This window comes from Meriones unguiculatus, chromosome 11, assembly GCF_030254825.1.
Source record: "Meriones unguiculatus strain TT.TT164.6M chromosome 11, Bangor_MerUng_6.1, whole genome shotgun sequence".
In the NCBI taxonomy this organism is placed as follows: domain Eukaryota; kingdom Metazoa; phylum Chordata; class Mammalia; order Rodentia; family Muridae; genus Meriones; species Meriones unguiculatus.
This window is the reverse complement of record NC_083359.1, coordinates 33,871,446-33,888,458: the sequence shown is the minus strand read 5'-3', so window position 1 is coordinate 33,888,458 and position 17,013 is coordinate 33,871,446. Positions and strand designations below refer to the sequence as shown.

The 17,013-nt window shown below is 42.1% G+C and overlaps 1 protein-coding gene across 2 annotated transcripts in view; it reads right to left on the bottom strand.

The window, feature by feature from the left end:
• Positions 1-16,732, bottom strand: part of Rars1 (arginyl-tRNA synthetase 1) — a 30,688-nt gene extending 13,956 nt beyond the window's left edge. The window contains exons 1-9 of one of the 2 annotated variants that reach the window (XM_021631496.2): positions 16,609-16,732; positions 15,363-15,497; positions 12,304-12,492; positions 10,962-11,070; positions 9,861-9,961; positions 9,521-9,642; positions 6,856-6,976; positions 3,051-3,180; positions 1,377-1,481 (exon numbers count right to left, since the gene is read on the bottom strand). In XM_021631496.2, coding sequence (XP_021487171.1) covers positions 1,377-1,481; positions 3,051-3,180; positions 6,856-6,976; positions 9,521-9,642; positions 9,861-9,961; positions 10,962-11,070; positions 12,304-12,492; positions 15,363-15,497; positions 16,609-16,653 — 1,057 coding nt within the window. In that variant the 5' untranslated portion in view covers positions 16,654-16,732. Of the gene's footprint in view, positions 1-1,376; positions 1,482-3,050; positions 3,181-6,855; positions 6,977-9,520; positions 9,643-9,860; positions 9,962-10,961; positions 11,071-12,303; positions 12,493-15,362; positions 15,498-15,950; positions 16,110-16,608 lie in introns of those variants that run through there. The other variant, XM_060363863.1, reaches the window with a different exon arrangement.
• Between the last annotated feature and the right edge of the window lie 281 nt (positions 16,733-17,013).

Here is a 17,013-nt window from a genome sequence, read left to right as displayed (position 1 = left end):
CTTTGGTAAAATAGGGCCTTTGAAACACCAATATTGTTAAAAGTTGGGTTGTGGGGTTGATGAGAGAAAATGATTGTAAAAGATAACTCTGCTCTGTCATGGTTTATCAATGATGACTAAACTTATGACCAAGCAGAAGTTAAAACATATGTCTGGGGGGCTGGAAAGATGGCTCAGAGTTTAAGAACACTGGCTGTCCTTCCCAAAGTCCTGAGAGCAACCACATGGTGGCTCATAACCATCTATATTGATATCTAGTGTCTTCTTCTGTTTGCAGGAAGAATAATGTATAAATAATAAAATAAATAATTCTTTAAAAATTTTAAAAATAAAAACATGTCTGTGGACAAAAATGATATGATCTATGTTTTGGAACAACAGTCATCTGTCTATTGAGTTCTGTATAAATAAAAAAACACTCTGGGGAGGGTGGGATTGGGAAGGGAGGAGGAAGGGGCTTATGGGGGGATATAAAATGAATAAAGTGTAATTAATAAAAGTTAAATAAAAAAATTAAAAAAAAAAAGAACAACAACAACAAAACAAAAAACAAAACAACACTCTGACTACAAGTCAGTCAGGCTGCAAAACTCCTCTCAATCCCTGTGCTTGGCTCATTGCCCCCTTACCGCTCTTGCATCTACCCTTCTTCAGGCTCTGACCTCACCAGGGGATGGATCCTGGTACCCTGTATTTAAAAAATTATGAAGCTGGACATTGTTCAAACACTTATCTCAGCATTCAGGAAGCTGAGGCAGGATAACAGTGAGTTCCAGGCCAGCTTGGCAATTCATAAACAGAACCTATATTTGAATGAACAAATGAATGAATTAAAATGAATTCCACCGGGACATTTGATTATCTATTGAATGGCACTAAGACAATGCTGGAGCCGACAGGATAGCAGCGAAGTATTTACCTAGCATGTATAACATACAAGTCATTGGGTTCAATCAATATGGGGGGATTATTACCCAACTTAATGATTTACACTTGTCATCTCAGATGGGAAGGGCAGGACAATTTCTGAGTGTTCAAGGTCATCTTGGTCTATATATTTAATTCTAAGAAACCAGTCAGGCCTACACAGCAAGACCCTGTCCCTATCACACTCTCACAGACACACAGAAATTAAAGAATTATAACCTTGATGGAATAATGATACTACAGTTTTAGCATAGGAGTAGGTGCGTGTTCTTTCAGGGACAGAGTGGTAGCTGAAATTATACAAAAGTGTATGGACAGACCAAGGTATATTTTAGATTTAATATTTGTAAGTTTTGAAGTTGTGTGATGAGTTGTCTTCAGTTAGTATAAATCCCATTCTATTTTTCCCTGTTTGTAAGTTTCAGTAACAATAAGAGTGTAATGCCTACCTTTATCTTCAAATTCCTTTACAATATCGTTCATCCTATCTTGATAGAAGGATTCTCCTCTCTCTATTAAAGTGATGTCCAATGCATCATAGATTTTATTAAACTCTGAAAATACCAAACACAGCAAATAGATAAACAAGCAAAAGGGGAAAAAAAACAACATACAGAAAACTTGTCATCTGAAACACAAAAATTAACTAATTACACTGAGCTGCACGATACAGAAAAGAAAAAAAAATATATATGTAAATACACATACATACGTGCCTTTAATCCTAGGGATTAAAAGCCCTTACTATATATGTATTATTTATATTCAATATATATAATCCCAGCACTCAGGAAACAGAGGCAGGCTGATCTGAGTTCAAGGCCAGTCTGTTTTACATAGCGAGTTCCAGGACAGCCGGGCCTATGCAAAAAGATCCTAGCTCAAAAAAAAAAAAAAAAAAAAAAAAAAAAAAAAAAAAAAATTTTAATTTTCTTAGTTTGGTACCCCTGACTTGTTTCTTGCTTTTCAGAGACACAGTATTTTCTATTTTCTGAGTGCAACAATTTAACACCTTAAGGGTTTGAGAGATGGCTTAGAGGTTGGGAGCACTGGCTGCTCTTCCAGAGGTCCTGAGTTCAATTCCCAGCAACCATATGGTGGCTCATAACCATCTACAATGTGATCTGGTGCCCTCTTCTGGGGTGCAGACACACATGCAGATAGAACATTATATCCATAGTAAATAAATCTTAAAACAAAACAAAAACCCTAAAACCTTAAAAGGAGGTTGCAAAGCAATCATTAATAATCTTTGTAAAAGACCTACTAGCTATTTTCACACATTTGCCAGTGACCTTTAAATTAATTTTGTCAAACCCAATGTGGTGGAAAATGTCTGCAATCTCAGCACACTAGAGGAAGAGGCACTGTGAATTCAAATCCAGCTGGGACACACAGCCCTTGTCTCAAAAACCAAAACCAAATCCAAGGCAGATGAAATGACTCAGCAGATAACAGCGAGTTTCACCAAAGACTTGCTTTTGATCCTAGGAACCCATGTAAAAACCTGATGAATGAGGCTGGAGGGATGGCTCAGCTAGGTTCAGTTCCCAGGACCATGTCAGTAGGCTCATAAGGACCTGTACCTCCAGTTCCAAGGGCTCCAACACCCTCCTCTGGTCACTACAGCCATCAACACTAATGTGCACAAACACATGTATAGTTTAAAATGAATCTTATACTGGGAAGAGTAGTACATGCTTTTAGTCCCAGTACCCTGGAAGTAGAGGCAGATGGATCTCTGCGTGTCCAAGGTCAGCCTAGTCTCCACAGTAAATTCCTGCATGTGGTGGTGCGTATCTGTATGCTACACATATATGTAGATATTAAGGAATTATGGGCTGAACAGCCTAGAGAACATCATAAGCCTGGCAGAAACAAAAGATCCCACTTGAAATGAGGTCTCAGGAGAACAGACTCCCCAGAGTTGCCCTCGTCCTCTGGTCGCCACGTGCACTGTATGTGGCATGCACATGCCTGCTTTCATACCATTAATTTAGCAAAGTATATGGGAGGTTTGAAGAAAAAGAGAAACAAAAACCACAAAATCACCCTAATTACAAAATCCCAGTATTAATACTGAATATAAACTCAAGCTAGCTGAATGGCACCTAGAAACTCACCTTCACGGGAGACGTCACAGATGAGCTTCCAGGCTTTTATGATATCTGGGTTTTTACTCTGCAGCAAAACGACACACTGATAGGCTCGCTTCTTAAATTCCTCCTCAGCATCAAACCTCTTCTTAGACTCCTGTTTTAAAAATTGGTAAGATTAATCCTGTAGTTTTAGATGAAGAATGTATTTATTTCTGTATATATGCACATGCCATAAGAAACAGACATTTGAGAAATACCGTAAGTGCCCTACACCAAAGCCAGGAATACTGTACATGTTCCTGAAAAGAAAAACAAAACTAGCAAACAAAATAGAGAGGAGCTGGATGTGGTGGTGCACACTTGCACCAAGAAGGTAGAGGGAGGTCAATCTCTTTGAATTCTAGACCAGTCTGGTCTATAAAGTGAGTTCCAGATCAGCTAGGAACACAGAAACACCCTGTCTCTGAAACAAAGACCCCAAACCCATACCCAACCCAACCCAACCAATAAATAACACATGCCCGTTAAGAGTTCAAGAGTCAGACATGGCTGAACTGGGGAGATAGCTCTCACTGGATAAAGTGCTGTCCTGAAAGCATGAGAACTAGAGTTTGATCTCCAGAATCCAGTCTTGACAGCCAGTGACAACGTATAATTCTGGCAGAGATGGGAGCCTCTTGGGAAGCTGGTTAGAGTAAATAGAACTGGTGAGCTCTGGGATCAGCAAGAGACCCCATCTCAACAGAGATCAAGGGAGACAACAGCCAGTAACTCAAGCCTACATGCACAGGGAGCTGACAGAGCAGTCCCTGCTTATAATCTTAGCAGTTGAGATAGAAAAATGAGGATCTTGAGTTCAAGGTAAACTTCACTTACACAGTAGTTAAAAGCCAATCAGAACCCCATGAGGTCATTTCAACAAACAAAACAAGAATGGAACGAACACCAAAAACACCCGCATCAAAGCCATGGCTCTCAATTAAAGTGAATTGATGTATGGCTCAGTTAGAATGGTGGCCTGATCCAAACCGTAGGGGAGTAAAGAAAAAAAAAATTGGCACAGATCAACACGACAAGCAGCCCAACAATTTAATTAATTTATTTAATGATTTTCTTTCTTTTCCTTTTTCTGTTTTTTTTGAGTCAGAGTCTCACTATGCTCTGGCTGTCCTGGAACTCATTCTGTGTACAAGGCTGGCCTCGAACTCAAAGATCCACCTGCCTCTGCTTCCCAAATGCTGGGATTAAAGGCTTGTGCCACCACCACCCAGCTTGAAATTATTTTTCTTAAAAATACCAAACTCAGGTGAGCATGGTGACTCACGTAACTCTTAACATTCTGGAGGAAGTCAGAAAGCCAAACTCACAGGTCAGCCTGGTCTACAAAGCAAAATCAAAACCTCTGGTATTTTACTTTTATTTTGGTAGCACATGCTTTCTCATTTCAGGGTATATTTCCTAGTGTTTCTTTGCAAATACATCTTTCAAGAAAAAGTGGGGCTAAGAAGATGGTGAAGGAGCTTGCTACCAAGCTAAAAAGTTTATCAGTTCAGTTCCCAGAACCCACATGGTAGAGGGAGATAACTGACTTCCACAGCTGTCTTCTGGCTTTCGTGGCTACCACCAAATGTGTGAATTTCCTCTACTCTAGGCATACAAAATAAACAAACTTTAAGAAAAGGTCGGGCATGGTGGCACATACCTGTAATCCCAGGACTCAGGGAGGCAGAGGCAGGTGGATCTGTGAGTTCGAGGCCAGCCTGGTCTACAACGTGTATTTCAGGACAGCCAAAGCTACATAGAGAAAGCCTGTCTTGAAATGTAAACAAACAATATCAACATAACCTGAAAAAAGTGATCTCATCACTGAAGCAGTAAATTTTATCAATGTACTGCAAAATCATGCTTTTATTAAGCAAATCTGTTTCATTATATCCAACAGCAATTCTAACATGATTATTTTTTAATTTTAGAGTTATTTTGCTGGTTTTCAAGTTTTTATTAAAAAAACATCAAAACCAAATGTTTGCTTTTTAATCGAGTAATCTAATTCTTGGTTCATTTAATAAGAAAAACAATTTTGAAAACACAAGCCTGTATGCACAATGCTGCTTTCCAGAGAACAGCCACAGAAATTATTTTATAGTACATGAATAAAAACTGTGGTACACCAATTCTCTCAAAAAAAAAAAAAAAAAAAGCAAGCATAAAACAAGCAGTAAAATGTTCAGTTCAGTATGCATACTGCAGAATGTCTGTTCATTCATTCGTTTATCCTTTCTTTTTCCTTTCAAACAGGGCTGGACTCACTCACTACCACAGCTGAGGCTGACTCTGAACTCTTGATCCTTCTGCCTCACCTTCCCGTACAGAGACTACAGGCATTTGCCTCCACATCCATGTGTATGTTTGTCTTTTAAAAAACTGCTCTGGCGAGATGACACAGTGGGTCAAAGCACTTGATGCTGAGCCAGAGTTCAATGCCCAGAACCCAGAATAAGGACTGATTCTTGCAGGGCACACAGACCTCCACACACATGCAATGATGCATGACTCACCTCCTAACACACACACACATAATAAAATAAATACCAGAACATTTAAGATGTCAATTTTAAAAACCAAATCACCAGGCTGGAGAGATGGCTTAGAGGTTAAGAGCACTGATTGCTCTTCCAGAGGTCTTGAGTTCAATTCCCAGCAACCAACCACATGATGGCTCATAACTATCTATAATGAGATCTGGTGTCCTCTTCTGGCTTGCAGGCAGAAAACTGCACATAATAAATAAACAAACAAATAAATAAAACCCGCAAATCACCACCACCACTTATTTTTGGGCAGATGGGGTGGCTCAGGTATACACCCAGCTCTTGAGAGGCGGAAGCAGGAAAACTGCCATGAGTTTAATTAAGGGCAGCCTGGGAGACAGTGACTTCCAGGTCAGCCAAGCTACAAAGAGAGGCCCCATTTCAGAAGAACCCAAACAAAACAATACAAAAGCAAACTGTTCTCACCTACTTACAGTACAGTATACAGCAGGTAATATGGTGAACAAGGCAAAGACATGTAAAAGGGTGGGGGACAGCTATTTTTATGACCACACCCAAAAAACAATGGATCTCAGGGTGGGCTGTTTCACACAAAACAAGTAAGAGGGATCCAGGAGTAAGAAGTAATTCATTTTTTCCCCCTTTTGGTTTTTGTGACAGGCTTTCTCAGTGTAGGCTTGGCTGTCCTGGAACTCGCTTTGTACACCAGGCTGGCTTTCAACTACGAGATCCACCTGCCTCTGTTTCCTAAGTGCTAGGAAGCCATGTGCCACCATGCCTGGCTAGAATTCAGTTTTTCAAGCAAGTACTTTGTGAATCAGCGTTTACTTTCACTCATACAATGCAGCATTTTCAAGGTATCCACTATATGTGGAAAACGTCTATACTTGTTGAGTAAAATTTGATAGCGTATGTCTTTTCTTTTAAAGATTGTATTAAATTATGTCTATGTGTGTTCTCATGTGTGGACTGGACTGTGCACCTGAGTGACGTTCCCTTGGAGGCCAGAAGAAGGCACCAGATCACTACACCTAGGGTTAGAAGCAACTCTGAACCACCTCTTGTGGGTAATAGGAACAGATCTCAGGTCCTCTGGAACAGCAGCAATACATGCTCCAAACCACTGAGCCATCTCTCCAGACCCATCTGGTAAGCAATTCACAATTTACCACCTTTCACTTTAGTCTGTTTCAGTACACAGTAACTTCAAATATGGTTTTATATTTTCTTTGGGAAATGGGTGGCAGACAAACAATAATACAACAATGGTGCCAAACCTTATAAAAGGCCTGAAGATCCCCAATAGGAGGTGAAACTGTCAGATAATCTGGAAATTTATCTTGTAGGTGAGCGATGAGCATGCCAAACTGGGTCCCCCAATCTCCTACATGGTTTAACCTAATACCAATCAGAGAACAGGAATTAAAAAAATTGTAAAGATTAAATAAAAAGTATATTCCATTAGAAGCCATTAACACTGAAGTGCTAACCTACCATCTTCGTAAAAGTTGTTTATGTAGCTGTTTCCTCAACCAGATTGCTCCCAGAAGCCTCGGGCTCTTACACTCATTCATTTCTATGTAACTAGTAGCAGACTGAATATGGCAAGAACTTAAGATTTACCAAATGAATAAATTGTATGTCATATAAAATGAATATATAATGTGCTATATAAAATGTACACATGTAAATGTGCTTGTAAAATGTATGTGTGTTTATCCTATATTATATGTCTAATATCCACTTATGAGTGAGTATATACCCTGTGTACCTAAAGAAACTAATCAGGAAGAAGGGCTCTGGCTAAGATGCTCAATCTCCATTCAGAAAGGCAAAGAGGATGGACATCAGAAGAGGGAGAAAACAGGAACAGGTCAGAAGCCTGCCACAGAGGGCCTCTGAAAGGCTCAACTCTGCAGGGCATCAAAGCAAATACTAAGACTTATGGCCAAACTTTGGGTAGAGTGCAGGGAATCTTAGGAAAGAAGGGGGAGATAGTAAGACCTGGAGACGACAGGAGCTCCACAAGGAGAGCAACAAAACCAAAAAATCTGGGCACAGGGGTCTTTTCTGAGACTCTTACTCCAACCAAGGACCACTCACAGAGATGGCCTGGAACCCCTGCAGAGATGTAGCCCATGGCAGTTCAGTGTCAAGTGGTTTACATAGTAATGGGAACAGGGACTGTCTCTGACATGAACTGATTGGCCTGCTCTTTGATCACCTCCCCCTGAGGAGGGAGCAGCCTTACCAGGCCACAGAGGAAGACAATGCAGCCACTCCTGATGAGACCTGATAGACTAGGATGAGAAGGAAGGGGAGAAGGGCCTCCCCTATCAGTGGACTTGGGGAGGGACATGGGTGAAGAATGGGAGGGAGGGTGGGATTAGGAGGGTAGAAGGGAGGGAGCTACAGGGGGGATACAAAGTGAATAAATTAAAATAAAAAAAAAAAGAAAAAGAAAAAATGTATGTGTGTTATACAGCTAACTAAGAACATTATGGCTGGGCCAGTGTTAATCATTGTCACCAAGCCTGAAGACATGAGTTCGATCCCTGGAAAGAGACAACTAACTCTGTATATTGTTCTCTTACCTTTGAAAGCATCATTTCCCAATACAGAAATACATGTAACAAAAGAAAGAAAGAAGGAAGAAAATGTAATGTTCAATCAATTACTGTAGGGGATTTAAGATAAATGGCTCCAAAATGCCAATAGGCAAAATCCTTCCTTCTCTGCCTTTAGCTAACACTGAGGAAGACAGCTTGTTCATCACTATGTTTTCTTAACTTCCCTGCCTCACTACCACCAGAACAATCTTTTGGAACACAGTGTTTCACTAGTTAAATTAAAATCCCAGTTTCAAGGGCCAGAGAGATGGCTCAGTGGTTAAGAGCATTGTCTGCTCTTCCAAAGGACCAGGGTTTGATTCCCAGCACCTCCATGGCAGCTCACAACTGTCTATGACTGCATTTCCAAGGGACCAAATACCCTCACATCAACAACCAATATACATACAGTTAAATAAATTATTTAATAAGATAAAATAAAATATAATCCCAATTTCGTACCATGGCCTACAAAGGCCTGAGTACTAGTTCTTTTTTTCTTTTTATCCCTCTGGAGACAGGGTTTCTCTGCCTTGGCTGCCCTGGACTTCCTTTGTAGATTAGGCTGGCCTGGATCTCAAAGGGATCTGCCTGCCTCTTAGTCTCTGAGTGCTGGGATTAAAAGTGTGCACTATCATACCTAGCTTTAGAAAGTAAGTTCTTGTTAGATATGAGGCACTCAGGAAATATCTTTGGAGGCTGGTTCGATGGCTCAGCAGTTAAGAGCACCCTCAGCTCTCACAGAGGATCTGTCATTCCTAGAATGACGGTTCACAACTGCCTTTAACTACAGTTTCAGGTAGCTAGAATGCCTTTTGTTATCTTCTGGCCTCTATGGGCCCTGCACACACATAAACTAATGCTAGGACATATAAAAATAGACAAACAAATCTTTTTTGTTTTTGTTATTTCAAGACAGGGTCTCATGATGTAACTGTGGGTATCCTTGACCTCATTTAGTAGACTAGGTAGGCCTCAAACTCAAACTTCCCTCTTAAAACAACAACAACAAAACCAAAATAACAACAAAACCCAGCATCTGTGGAATGAATAGAGATGTATCCTTGGTTCCACTGGAAGTCTACAAAAGGGATGTAAAAAAATTTCAGATGTGGGGTGGGGACCAGGATATAATAAATAAGACTTTGTCCTCAGCAAGAGCAGTGGTGCTTTAACCCCACAGCCATCTTCTCAGTTCCTAGGATATATTTTTAAAAGCTTACTGAGAGACTACAAAACTGAACTGAGCTTTTGGGCCAGGGTGTTAAAGATATTTCAAAACTGAGATTTTTCACTTTTTATAGAAATTTCCAACAAAAGCAAGAGAACACACCTTAGCACATCATATCCTGCGAACTCAAAGAGGCGGCTCATACTTTCTCCTATGATAGTTGACCGGAGGTGGCCAACATGCATCTCTTTAGCTATGTTGGGAGAGGAAAAGTCAACGACAACCTAAAACAGAAAAAGACATTTAAAAGGGACCACATATATTTTATCATGCTAACTAACACTTAGCCTAAGGAATGAAATTTAATAATTGTAAAACATACCAGAAACCTACTTTGCAGTTACATTAACGATCTCAGAGTAAAGTAAAGGTCACTCCCAAAGTTAGCATTTGCAATGCAGGTCTAAAGTACTAAAGTATTAGTAGAGGACTGTACTCATACCTTTTGTTTTTCTCCAAGAGCAGGTAGTTGAACTCCATTTACTAGGAGATTGGTCAACTGTTCTGACACAAAATCTTTTCTCAAGTGCACGTTAATGAAACCTAAAAGAGTGTAGTAAAAATTGATCAAGCTCCCATTTTGGATAACTGCTTACTTTAAAGGATTTTCTCCATTTCATTGATGCTGGTTCCAGAAAGTGTGGTACAGCCATGGCAAAACTCTTGAGGACTCTAACATCTAACATTGACTGAGACCATTAGTCATGTCCTTCTGAAAACACCTGCTTTAGCATCTGTTTCAAATGGTCACCTGCCCTGAAAACCTGCTGCTTACCCCAGCCCTTCCACTTTCACAGAAGGCCCTTCGGTTGCAGGGTTACTATTACCTAGACTCTTTCTGAAGAAAATCGGAATCAGTGGAAGGCAAAGGAAGCCACTGAAGGACAGGCTGCCAAACGGTAATTCCTAACTTACCGTCCAGGTTATTCTTAAGAACTTGGCTCACCAAAGTTCTTAGGGTGGGCTGGAAGGTTGTCTTGGCTTGAACCTGGGTCCTCCCCCATGCTAAGGCCAGCTCTCTACCAATGAGCTACACCTCTAACCCCATTTCCAATTTTATTTTGAGATAGATGCTCACTAAATGTCCGGGCTGCTCTGCACATACCATGCTGCCTCCAGAGTAGATGGCATCAGTCATGTGCCACCATGTGCTGCAACACTTTTTTTAAAAATTAATGTTGGTAGCCAACCTAGGATAAAGCTCAAAGATCTTATTACACATGTCAGGAAATCTCTTTACCACTGAGTTACACCCCCAGACCCAGAATTTGTATTTTAACTCTTTTTAAATCTCAAAAAGTAGCCAGGTGGTGGTACTGGCGGTGGTGGTGGTCACATGCCATTAATCCCAGTACTCAGGGAGGCAGAGGCAGGCAGATCTCTGTGAGTTTAAGACCAGCCTGCCTACAAAGTAAGGATAGCCAAGACTATACAGAGAAACTGTCTCAAAAACCAGGGAGGGAGGGGGACCTTATGTTCCCAGGTGTGATGAAAATCCCAAAAAGCGCTCATCATCAATATTAAGACAGACAAGGTATCATACCAGGACCGGCAATCTCAACTTTGTCAATATAGTCATTGTTTGGCAGGTGTTTGGTAATGTTTTCAGCAATTTCTCTAGGATTAACTTTCTGATTCTTCGCTTTGAGCATCTACAACACAATGTGAAACAATTCATTAGCACTAGGTAGCAAGTTCCCAGAGAATGTGTTGCTGACAAAGCAGGAGCTGCATTTTTAAAACTCTGATAAGAAGCAAAAGACCTCTACTGTAAATGGGTAAGTCAAAGTGTCATTAGTGCCAAGAGGGACCGAAAGATGGCAAAGCCACACATCTATATTAAACCAGATCCCACAGGTCCCCCCTCTTAAAGGACAGAACAAAGCCCACTGCTCCAAAGCCCAAGGCTGCACATTCACATTCTTAATTCCAAGTCATGAAGCTGTCCACTATTCATATTTTGGGCCGGGGATGTAGCTGAGTAGTTGTGACTCCCTGGTTTGGAACCAAAACCCAAAAAAACAATAAAACCAAGGCCATCAAAAAACAAAAGCCAATAAAAACCTCACAGCATTACAGAAATACATCTGCTTAAAAGAAAACCTTTCCTAATCAACATAGAAAGTAGGAAACAGATACAGGCAGTGTGCAGTCAGATAATGTAACTAATGAAAAGAAATATAGCCGTGAGAATGTCACATGCCAATCCCAGCACTTGGAGGCTGAGGAAGGACACCTGGTGACACAGACTGTGTCTCAAACAAATACAGAAAAGGAAAAAGGTGGTGCATGCCCTTAATCCCAGCGCCTTAGAGGCAGAGGAAAGTGGATCTCTGAGTCTGAGGCCAGCCTGGTTTAGAGGGCATTCCAGGACAGCCAGGTCTACACAGAGAAACCCTGTCTCAAAAAACCAAAACCAAATCAAACAGAGACAGAGAGAGAAAGGCAGAGAAAGAACAGACTAGAAACTCTGCTCCAAAAACATCCTAGCTGTAACAAATAATTGGTGGTGGTAATCGTTAGAAATTTGCCTCTTTAAAAAAAAAAAGACAGGGTCATCTGTGTTAACCCAGGCCACTCTTCACTTGTGGCAATTCTCCTGCCCCAGTCCCCAGGCATGTCAGCATGACTGGCAATAATTTATTGACTTTTAATTTCACTTTCCAAATGTCATTAAGTACATACACCAATCCAGAACCCAGCAAGAAGTACCAAGACAAAACAATGTAACTACTGTTCTCACTGAGCCACACCCTAGCTCCATGCAGCAAGTGGCCCCTTTCTTAAAGACACAAGATTTTGCTGTTATTTATGTTCCCAGGTGTGATGACAATGTGTAAGAGAATCAAGTCAACCAGGGCCAGTCATAAGAAATGATACACCACCTGAGAAATACCCATTGCACTATTACACTGATAGTCTCCGAACTTGGGCTGCTGACTCGGTGTTACGACCAGAGGAGGACTGTCTAAGTCTGGATATGCAGCCTTAATGGCATAGCCGAAGACTTCCTGCAGGCGGCTGTTGATGTTAATCATATTTTTAGTTGGTCTTCTCCTTTCTGCCTGAAGACTCTGTAGGAAAAGAACAGCAGTGTCTCAGAGAAATACCATAACATCACACAAAGCTTCCCCAGCTTTGTAGAATAATAGCCAGGATGGGAAGGCTAAGACACCAACAGGATTCTCAGACATTCATTGGACACACAGAGTCAGGCAATTCTGTATTTGCCTTAGCAAAATACAAAGAGTAAAAAGTGATGACTGACTAGAAAACAGAAGTGAGGCCCAGCACCTAAGAGGCAGAGGCAGGCAGATCTCTATAAGTTAAAGGCCAGCCTGGTCTTTATAGTGACCAGGGACATATAGAGAGACTCTTGTCTCTTTCTTTTTTTATTTTGAAAAACAGCAAAGAAAAGTAAAACAGAGATGAGTCCTAAGGTGTTTCACACCAAGCACTGACAGGGAACTCAATGGGACAGAACAACTGCCAGATTCTCTCCAAAACCGACCATTTCAGGGCAGGAGAGGAACCTAGAGTGAGAGGGCTGTACCAGAAACACAGGCTTTGCCTCACTGTAAGTAACCTCTGGGCTGACTCCTACTTATGATTTCTCAACAGCTTTTAAATGGAGCATATTTAGATAGACTATAATTACTCTTATTATCACTCATTACACCTTCACAAACCATCAGCCTGCTGAATGTGGAGAAGTACTTCATCCATAGTATTCTCCATTATATCTGGCATCACACCTGCCATGTAGGATGTTATCAAAGCACATAATGCAACAGAGTACAGAAAGCAAGAGGCCAGCTTGACCCAGGCCAACGAGGGCTACACAGTAAGACCTCATCTCAAAAAAGGAAAAAAAAGAAAGGGATAGGACCTGTCAGCAGGGCATGGGCTTAGCAGAGGTCCTGGATCCAACACCCCAGAGCCCTCCGATAAACAGACGCTTTCCATGGAGCATCATGAAAACACCTGCTGTGTACTAAGACATGAACCGAGGGCCTCAGGCGTGCCATGATGCTGGGGCTCTAACACTGAGCTACCCTAGACCAACTAATCACTCTTATATTAAGGCCTAGAGGCTCACACCTAAAATCCTAGCAGTTAGGAGGCTGAGACAGGAAGAGCAATCAGATTGGGCTAGCTACATAGTAATAATAACCTGTCTCAAGATGATAACAAAACTCCCGAAAGACCAACAGTGTGAAATATTAATGGCAACAGGTATCATTACTTTTATGTGGATTAGTGATTGATTACAAACCAGGTGTACAGGAATCTAGGGTCAAGTCCTACCCTCATCGTTGTTTGCTACAAAATAAAAAAATTTACACAAACTAGTTTTTATTTTTTTGAGACAGGACTACTCTGCAGCTAGGCTGGCCTCAAACTTGCAACAATCTTCCTGCCTCAGTCTATCAAGTTACAATCTTTCTTTTGGTTTTTCTGAGACAGGGTCTCTCTGTGTAGAGGAGGCTGTCCTTGAACTCAGAGAACTGGCTGCCTCTGCCTCCGGAATGCTGCGATTACATGCCTGGCGAAATTCTTCAACTCATCAAAAAGCCTGATAACATTTTAGATCAGATACTGAGGTGGGCAAGGAATGGCTATTAAGGGTGTTCATGATAGTCTGAGATAAACTGTAACTGGCCTTGGACCAGCAACATTCCAACCTCTCCACAAAATTCTAATCAGTCAGCTTTCCTTAAGGCTCAACACAAGGTGTGGTTCTCAATGCCAAAACAAAACTGGTAAAGGGAGGCTTGGATAGGTCAATTGATAATCAGGCTCTTAAGCCTGACTCTGAGAGTCTAGAGTTCAGTTCCCTGCTACCTTTCTAGGCAGCCCTGTAAAGTTTAAGAGTGGCTCTCAGAATTCAAACAAAAGAGCATTAAGAAAAATAAGATGAAACAAACAAACAAAACCTGGTAAGATATTGGCATCTTTTGTAATAAACACGTACACACAAACAAACAACACAACTGAATTAAAGTAAACACAACAGAGAAGTCGGTATAAATGCAGAATAAATTATGTAACCAAATCTTTGTAAGGAGTCCAAGAGGAAGGAATTGTGTTAGAAGATGCAAAGATGAAGCTGTCTGAGCCGCATAGCTAATCCCAAGCAGGTAATAAAGAACTTCAAAGGATCGGTCAGGCAGCCTAAGCTGAGTATATGAAATAACCCTTGTGCAACCCCAACACTAATACATGCACTGGAGAACAATTATGAGGCTGAAGTAACACTCCAGGATGTGTCATCAGCAAACCTGAAAGGCAGGCCAAAAAACTGAAAGGTAAGCTTAAAAAACAAAACAAACAAAAAATCTACACTGATAGCCACTGCTGTACTGTAAGGCTATTAGAATGGTGGCATGGTAGGACACTGTAAACCCAGTACTAGAGATGGAAGCAGAAAGACTGTAAGATCAGGCTCAGCCCTTAAGTCTGCCTGAGCCTATAGTGGACTGTTGGGAGGGGAGGAGGAGGAGAGGGAAACTTTTGCAACATTAAATGACAACAGACCCAAAAGAAGATGGAACAAAACATACAATAAGTAACTTAACAGCATAGACGTTATGTATCAGTGAGTGTATTTTAAAATATCCCATTAGTTTGTTCCTGGGTCTCTGTACAAAAGCCAAATAAATGACAGAAAATTTATTTTACGATACTGGCAACGATTTAAAACAAAATATTTCCTTGAAAACACAGGCATAAGCTGTTGAAGAAATCTCAGTTCCCAAACCATTCTGTAAGGCAGCATAACGAACAACTTCAAACAGTACTGGAAGGCCAGGGCCGAACCAATGTCCCCACCATTCGTGCTTAACTGAGTCCTAACTTGCCTTATGCAGGAAGCCATTCTTAAACAAACTCCTCTTTTCAGTCTCTGTAATGCACACTTTCTGCAGACACCCAGAGCACTCACCCTTCGGAGAATATTCAGTCTGTACTTCAATTTTAAATTTTCTTCTCGTAGCTGCTCCAAACTCGGAGACAGTTCCAAGTAACCGCAGTTCTTCAGCCGGTCGATCTCTGCAGTCAGGGATTTAATCTCCTTTTCCTGTTGTAGGGGAAACGTTAAGCCAGGTCATAAGAATGCTTCCAAGATAAAGGCAAACTGTATCACTGACTCGCTTCCTCATTTCAGTTCTCCACAACTGGTGGTACAGATAAGGAGAACGGACTTCCCCTTTGAGCTCAAGGACTTTTACTAACATCAGAGATTACCCTTTATAAGATAAAACTGAGTCTAAACACGTGAGCTGGGAATGAGGGACAGCAGAGCTCCACCATAGTGGCACACCCAACTGCTAGGCAGGAGTGTTGTAAGACTGGGGCCAGCCTCGGGTAGATACATAGCAAGACACTTTCTCAAACACAGCAGCTCAATAATGCGACATGATTTAGTCAGTCAGAGTGCAAGATTCCGGCTTTACATACTGTCTATATGCCTAAATCTTATTACTTGGACTAAAACAAAACAAAAACCCAGTAAGAACTGGGACCTACCTACCTCAGCCACGCGTGGCTCTGGGTTCGATCCCTTTGAGACAAAAGGAGTCAACACAAACTTTTGTCATATTCAAAATCGCTCATGCGTCTGTCTTTGCCTTTGCTGGGTTTAAGTAAACTTCCGGTATATTTCCCCCCATCTCCAGCACTTGCTACAATAAACCCGAGTCACAGCACCAAAGAGCTTGTCCATTTCACTTCTAAATATCGGGGCTGCTGATTTGCATAAAGCAGTTGCTGTAACAGGACGGACTTGGGCAGACTGAATTCCTATCACTCGTAGCTGGGCCCGAAAACGAAAACGAGACTGGACCCACTTTCGCTTTCTAAAGTTGTGGCTTTGTCCCGGACCAACGTTGGAGGCCTCCAGGGGAGCTTCTGGCTGGGTTCCACAGCACACCTGCCCTGCCCCACCTGGCCTGGGCGGCCAGCCCTGCGCACACGTGCGCGGCCCGCAGGGTGAGCCTCGCTGCCCACCAGAGACACCCTCCCTCCTCTGAGTGACGGTCGCACGGCTCAGCCAGGGATGGATTTTCCTCTCCCAGTCAAGAGGAAACCGCTGTGGAAGCGTGAGCCTCCCAAGCGCCGCCGCCCGTGGAAGCCACTGTGTGTCCCGCCGCCGCCCGGCCCAGAGCCCTCTGCCCCGCCAAGGAACAAACCTGCTGCAGCAGCCGCGCGGAGCACTGAGCCACTAGACCGTCCATCCTCCCCTAAGCGACTCACACGCCAAGTGGCCGGAAGCGGAAGTGGCTAGTTTTTGACCGGAAGCGGAAATTTCTACCCGGGTTTATTACTGCTGCCAGCCCTTCGGGGCGCGCCCTCTGCTGCCCCCTGGCGGGATCCAGGAGACAATGCGAGTGAGGCGGGAGCAGGACTAGCTGATGTGGGGGTCAGGGAAGCTGGAGGATAGGAGCCTTAGGCCAAAGCTACCATGTGCTTGGACTGACATGGAGGCCATGTACCTAGACCCTCTGTTTGTCAAGGTGCAGAAATGAACACAGAACCCATAAAACCCATCTCTCTGTTTTATTGTTGTTGCTGTTTTCCTGACTTCTCTGTGTAGC